Source organism: Xyrauchen texanus, chromosome 46 (assembly GCF_025860055.1).
Source record: "Xyrauchen texanus isolate HMW12.3.18 chromosome 46, RBS_HiC_50CHRs, whole genome shotgun sequence".
Taxonomy (NCBI): Eukaryota; Metazoa; Chordata; class Actinopteri; order Cypriniformes; family Catostomidae; genus Xyrauchen; species Xyrauchen texanus.
In genome coordinates, this window is record NC_068321.1 from 23,431,881 (window position 1) to 23,438,920 (window position 7,040).

Here is a 7,040-nt window from a genome sequence, read left to right on the forward strand (position 1 = left end):
ACCTTTCTCATTCTTGTCTCGTACTTTTCTCATTCTTGTCTCGTACTTTTCTTATTCTTGTCTCGTACTTTTCTCATTCTTGTCTCGTACTTTTCTCATTCTTGTTTCGTACTTTTCTTATTCTTGTCTCGTACTTTTCTCATTCTTGTCTCGTACTTTTCTCATTCTTGTCTCGTACTTTTCTCATTCTTGTCTCGTACTTTTCTCATTCTTGTCTCATACTTTTCTCATTCTTGTTTCGTACTTTTCTTATTCTTGTCTTGTACTTTTCTCATTCTTGTCTCGTACTTTTCTCATTCTTGTCTCGTACTTTTCTCATTCTTGTCTCGTACTTTTCTCATTCTTGTCTCATACATTTCTTATACTATACTTTTCTCATTCTTGTCTCGACTTTTCTCATTCTTGTCTCGTACTTTTCTTATTATTGTCTCATACTTTTCTTATACTATACTTTTCTCATTCTTGTCTCGTACTTTTCTCATTCTTGTCTCGTACTTTTCTCATTCTTGTCTCGTACTTTTCTTATTATTGTCTCGTACTTTTCTTATTATTGTCTCGTTCTTTTCTTATTCTTATACTATACTTTTCTCATTCTTGTCTCGTACTTTTCTCATTCTTATCTCGTACTTTTCTTATTCTTATCTTAATCTTGTTCGATACATTTCTAATTCTTGTCTCATTCTTTTCTCATTCTTGTCTCATAATTTTCTAATTTTTGTCTCGTACTTTTCTTATTCTTGTCTCGTACTTTTCTCATTCTTGTCTCATACTTTTCTTATTCTTGTACTATACTTTTCTCATTCTTGTTTTAGTCTTGTCACATACTTTTCTTATTTTTTTTTATTATTGTCTAATACTTTTCTCATTCTTGTCTCGTACCCGTGTCCTTCTTGTCTCATACTTGTCTCATACCAGTCACTTTTGTCTCATACTTGTCTCATACTTCTCTAAAACATTTATAATTCTTGTATTATTCTTGATTAATGCTTTTCTCATTCTTGCCTCGTACTTTTCTCATTCTTGTCTCATAAAAATCTCTTTCCTGTCTCAATCCTGTATCTTATCTTTTCTTCTCTGATAGACCATGGCTCCATCTGGTGTGGTGAAGATGTATGAACTCCTGCATCGTATAACAGGCGAGGGTCTTGCGGTCGAGTACTGTTTCAGTAGGCAGCCCTTCAGTCCAGACCCTAATATGGTGGCCGTCCAGATCCAATTTACCAACAACACCAACTCAGAGACCAAGAATCTCCACATCGAGGAGCCAAGGCTGCATTCTGGCATTAGGATCCAAGAGTTCCCTGAGATCGGTCTGTAAACCCAACATGAGTTCCCCTGTTGAAAAGACCAGCATTGCTGAGCACCAGCATAGCTGTATTTTGGATGCTGATCCCCATTTATGGGATGTTGGTGAGCTGGTGTCCCTACCTAGCATAGCCAGCAAGCTTCTGCTTGTAAACCAGCTGTATCATAAAGACCATGCTGAATAACCAGCACATCTACAGGGAACAAAATGTCTATACTGGTTCACCAGCTAGACCAGCATGAAACTAGCACTAATTAGCATAAACCAGCTTGCACCAGCATGGAAATTCATGCTGGTAAAAGCTGGTCTTTTCAACAGGGCCTTCTTGAAAAATGTTTTAGGGATTTTTCAAGTTTATTCTTCTTGTGTGTATTTGCATTTTTCTTTCAGAGATTTTACCAGCAGGTGAATCAGTTACCGTGGTGATGGGAATAGATTTTTGTGATTCCACACAAGCAGCAAACTTCCAACTCTGGTGAGAAAACCAGTGTTTTACAATTATTACACATCACAAAACTGCAAATACATCATTCCCAGATGGAAAACCCAGGTCAGATTAGCTTAAGGTGGTCAAGCTGGTTTGTTGTCGTTGATTAGACCGTGGGTAAACCTAACCCAGCCTGGACCAGCTGATGACCGTAAATGAACAGTTGAGGCTGGTTTCAGCTGGATTTGCCAGGAGACACTTCTTCCAAAAATATAATTCATTGTCTTTATGTTTAACTTTATTGTGGTTATTCTGATCTGATTTTTCTCTCTCATTTGCTCTTTTTCAGTACTCACACCCGTAAATTCTTCGTTTCAATCCAGCCACCTGTCGGGGAGTTAATGATGCCAGCGTTTCTCACAGAAAATGACTTTAAGAAGGAGCAAGGTGAGCAAATGTCAGCTTGGGTGCATTCATGTCTCATAAATGCTCATTTGAGTGCTATCTTGAGGAGGTGGATAAACACATTTAAAGTCATATTTTCTTCAAAATGACTATTTATTTCACTGCCTGTGCAGGAGTCTATGACATTGATTTTTTGAGTAGTTTTGACAGAGAAAGAAATTGTAAAAAGTATTTTAGTTCTCTCTTTCATCATTCATGCAATATAGTCCCATTTTCTGTTTTAATGGATTTTATCATGGCTGAAGGTTAATTTGCATACTAGTATGCAATAAAACTACATACTTTACTGGTGATGGGAAAGTACATATTTTTAAGGAAAGGTAGTTTGTAAAATTAGGATTCAGCCCATTTTTTAAGTTAGTTAGCATCTTCTAACATGCCGCTAACAGTCTGTCAGTGTCTCTCTATCAAAACCAGCTGATGAACTCTGTATTTATATAGTTTAACATATTTTTACATACTCATTTCTTCCTCTTTATCTGGTGTCGCTGTCCATTAGAGAGTCTATTGAATGGTAAGTTTTTCTGATATAGCTAACATGAGTAGCACTTAGTCACCTGTACTAACTGATTTTATAAACACAAAACAAACACACACATCACTCCCTTTATTTTTGTAAATGCCTGTGCTTCTAACTGCCCCTCCCTTTTAACGCTGTCTTCAGCTATCGTCTTGGTGACTGTTACTATGACTATGCATTACCTCGTGGCATGTCAAGGTAACGATATGCTGCATCTCGTTAGGAACGTGCTTACAAACACAGAACTCATCTTATCGACCCTGAACTGTCACAACTTGCAGTGAAACACTGTACATTACTGTCAACATCCCCGAAACATCCTGAAAGATATGACATCAACAAATAAAGCTCTACAGTTTTAACAGACTCAGTCTGTGTCCGAGATCTCAGCTCAACTGTAGAGGGTGTAACTTTGGGTATAACTTGTGGGATCTGCAACATAAATATTTTTTATGTTTGATCAGATGGATTATTTCTCTCTTCGTCAGGTAAACTGATGGGGATGAATGAAATCTCAGAGAAGTTGACCCTTGGAGAGAAATGTGTGAATGAACACATCATCGTTGAGAGAGTCACGGCCACTGCGAACTTGAGCAGAGTGCCATGCGGTTCTGATAAAGAGTGCAGGTAACATTAACAGACAAATAAAAGGTCTTTACTGAAAATTCAATACATTGAAAAAAATGTTTTTATATATTATAATGTGGTAATGGCTATTTTAGGGTAAAGCTTAGAACTGACTCTGATTTTAATTCCAGGTTTACGTAATCAAAAGACTTATATCATAAATATGTGTTATATGATAACACTTATATCATAAAACGGGTAGTTCCAACACAAAATGCTAACTTGATAAGTCACATTTAAAGCCATTGTGAAATAGCCGATACACATACTATGAGCGCACATAGGTTCTATTTTAACCAAGAGTATCAGTAGAGAATAGTTGCATATAAATAAAAATGTACAATTTTACCCAATATTTGTGTGTGATGTATTTTTGTGGTTAGAATGTTAGTATCAAGTCGTTGGTTTAGCATCATTTAACAATCGTGCTTTGTGGGAATGAACTGAGTGCTTTAGTTTAGTTCAGTCTTTCATGAGGTTCCATTTCAGGAAAGAGCCGTTCACACCGAACAGTTTTTGCATCCATCTATGCTGTTTTTCGATCATTTTGCAAACATGCGCATATGTTTTTCACTATTGCGCCACGGCTCGCTGTTTTTTCAGCATCTCATGCAGAGGAGCTGCGTTTTTTTTAGGCAACATCCACACTAAAAGTTTTCGTTTTTAAATGCATTAATTTCGTTACGTTTATGTCTCTCTTCCACACTAGAATGACTGTTTATTCCTCCGGAAACGGAGCGTTTTGAAAACTCTCTATTACCGCCTGTTTCATTATTTATTTAGTTTTCACATGGCAAAAGGATAAGCGTGCATGTGGCCATAGACACGGTGTCAAATTAAAAATAACTTTTAAAAGCACATTTTGAGACACCTGCGTTATGGCAAGCCATGATTCTTGAGATCAACAATTTAATTGCAACTCGTAAAAATGGCAATTTTTCACTATTTATCACCAGAAATACCAAATGTAACATGTTGAAATACATGCACAGATATCAAGGATTAGCCTTTTAACTAGTGGAAATGTAATTGTTGATATCAGGAATTTATATTTAGGTCTTTAATTGGGTTTTGAATAGGAGTGGCAGATCGTTGTGGAGTTATACCACTAAAAATACAATATAATTACAGATATAAATTCTGTTTTTGATATCAAGAATGTGTATTTCTGCGAGTGATGATGTCATTTTTTGATATCATGTTTTTACTAGTGCAAATGTAAATCCTGATATCAAGAATTGTCATTTTAACTAGTGAAAATGTAATTGTTGATATCAATAAGGCTTGCGATATATTCATTTATATTTGTTGCGCTGCGTATTTTTATTTGCGTAACAATGAGTTTGGTCTGAATGGCCCTTTAGGACGCTCCCTTAGAGGGTAGCTGTATGTGTCCAATGCAGACAGTTCACCAGAGTTACAGAGAATATTTGTCTTGTGCAATGATTAATGTCACCTGTATATAATTGAATGATTTATTGCTTTTCTCTGCTTTACTGTCTGTTTTTCTAACCTGTGATCTTCTAAACGTTATCTCAGTACACCTCCTCCTCTTCCTTCCTCACCTGTTTACAGATTTGCAGGTAAAACCGTCAGCAGCGGTAGTCTTGTGCTTGTCACCGTAGCTAATAAGGAAGGGGGTGGAGCTCAGTTGACCGTGAACTGTGAGAAGATGGTGATTGGCACGATGCTTGTTAAAGATATCCTGCAGGCACTGTCGCAGTGACGTCGCCCCCTAAAATCAACACTCATGTACTGCTGCTTACCACATTTATTTGCAGCTGTGTGTAGATATCTCCCCTATGTATGGACCAGATTGTAGCATCACAAATCTTAATCAGTAATGAAAGAAATCACAGAAGGTATATCAGAACAGCTGCAGCCGCATCAACCGAAATATTAAGGGCCCCATTTCTGTTTATTAAATGTTGCATGTGTATCAAACACAGCTGATCTCCTGTTAGTATGATCAGAGGTATCTTTTAGTCAGGATAGATATTAGTCACATTACGGCTCATAAAAAAATCCTTTGGCCGAATTATTGTGCAAACCTTTATAAAACCACAGTCAGTTTAAACGGGAGCTCTGAAATCGTGTTTTAGTCATTTATATATATATATATTTACAGTGGCCTCCAAAATTAAAAATGGATTAGTATAATTGCATTCAATAAGTGGCATTTATTTTGGTGAAAAGCTCCACACAACAGTATGAATTTACTGCCAGAGATTATTTGAATTCTGACTGCCATCCCATGTTGTAGCAACCTCACCTACTCTTGTACTATTTTTTACAAATATATAACAACTGTATTTTAGCACTTTGGGCTGGTGTAAGCGTTCCTGCTCTGAAAACTCTTCTCTCATAGATGTTTTTCAGTGTCTGGATGATCTTCAATATACTCAGTGATGCTGTAAGGCACTCATTTGCAATTTTTGTCATTCCTTTTTTTCCCTGCCCCAATGATATTTTAATATAATGTGGAGCAGCTATTCCTGGTTAAAGCATTGCTAGTAGTTAGTTTTAGATTTTTTATTTATTTATTTATTTTTAAATAACTTTATTTTATGTCAGAGGAAAAGTTTATTCGATGCTGTGCTTGTTGGCATAAAATTGATCTTCCTTAACTAGGTTAAAACTCCTGACTCATTTCTGTGTGACTGTGAGAATATCATGTGTTGTTTGAATATTATATCTCTATTTATTATAAAGAGTTTTAAATGTCAATAAAGGAGAATGTGCATTCAAATGAATGTGTCTTTTATTTTGGACTGATCTTTGGTGTGGATTATTTCTTCCATGGACAGATATCGAATATTTGATATTTAAGCAATATCACAAGAGCAAGAGTGCGATATGGCCCTATATCAGCACTGCTGTGATTCTGCCGCGGCCTCGTGCCGTAGGTAATTACAGCAGTGCTGGTACAGGGCCATATAGCACGATTGCGAGTGTGATGTTGCTTATATACAACAGCTCAATGAACAAGTACATTTGAAAAAAAAAAATAGGAAAAACTGAGTACGGTCATTAAAAACGCATTTGTGCATGGAACCACTTTATTACGGACCAATCAGAATCTGCCGTTGCTGGTTCAAAACAAATGATGCGTCCAAGCCTCAGTTAGTAATTCAAAATGTTCACTTAAGAAATAGTATCACGGCTTGTGCTGTTTCTAACAAGTCATTGGATAAACGAGGATAGACGGATGGATGTGTGTGTGTGTGAGAGAGAGAGATGGAGCGTGTTCGATCACCTGTTGCCACACCCAATCAGAGATGCTGTCAGCTTTCTGAAGGTCAGCTTTCTCAGTGGAATATAGACGTCCAAGCGGGGTATTCCTCTCTATTTCGGGGTAGCCGGTGCGCAAATGTCATTCACTATAGAAACAGTGATGTCCTTCACCATTTTAAACAGTATGTATCCAATGTGGAAACTCACAGAGAGCTGTTCTATGTAAACAATGACTAATGGATTCACTTCAATTCACCAACTGGCTCATATTACACACAAAAAATGATCGTTTGCCACCACCTGCTGGCTAACATATGTAATGTCAAAAATAAAGACAGTAACTCCTAACACATATGCACTACACTTACACTTTAGTTCAGAACAGCATGAACACAAGCGGAGTGATACACACAGTGAAGCATCTGAGTGCTGATGCCGACACACCATCAGTGCTCATGGAA

General features: G+C 37.0%; 1 protein-coding gene across 2 annotated transcripts in view; it reads left to right on the forward strand.

The window, feature by feature from the left end:
- The window catches only part of LOC127637972 (AP-3 complex subunit beta-2-like), a 49,315-nt gene extending 43,233 nt beyond the window's left edge, over positions 1-6,082 (forward strand). For both annotated transcript variants that reach the window (XM_052119285.1, XM_052119284.1), the window contains exons 23-27: positions 1,082-1,310; positions 1,697-1,781; positions 2,083-2,180; positions 3,207-3,345; positions 4,921-6,082. In XM_052119285.1, the coding sequence (XP_051975245.1) occupies positions 1,082-1,310; positions 1,697-1,781; positions 2,083-2,180; positions 3,207-3,345; positions 4,921-5,071 (702 nt within the window). In that variant the 3' untranslated portion in view covers positions 5,072-6,082. The remainder of the gene's footprint in view (positions 1-1,081; positions 1,311-1,696; positions 1,782-2,082; positions 2,181-3,206; positions 3,346-4,920) is intronic.
- The last annotated feature ends 958 nt before the right edge of the window (positions 6,083-7,040 follow it).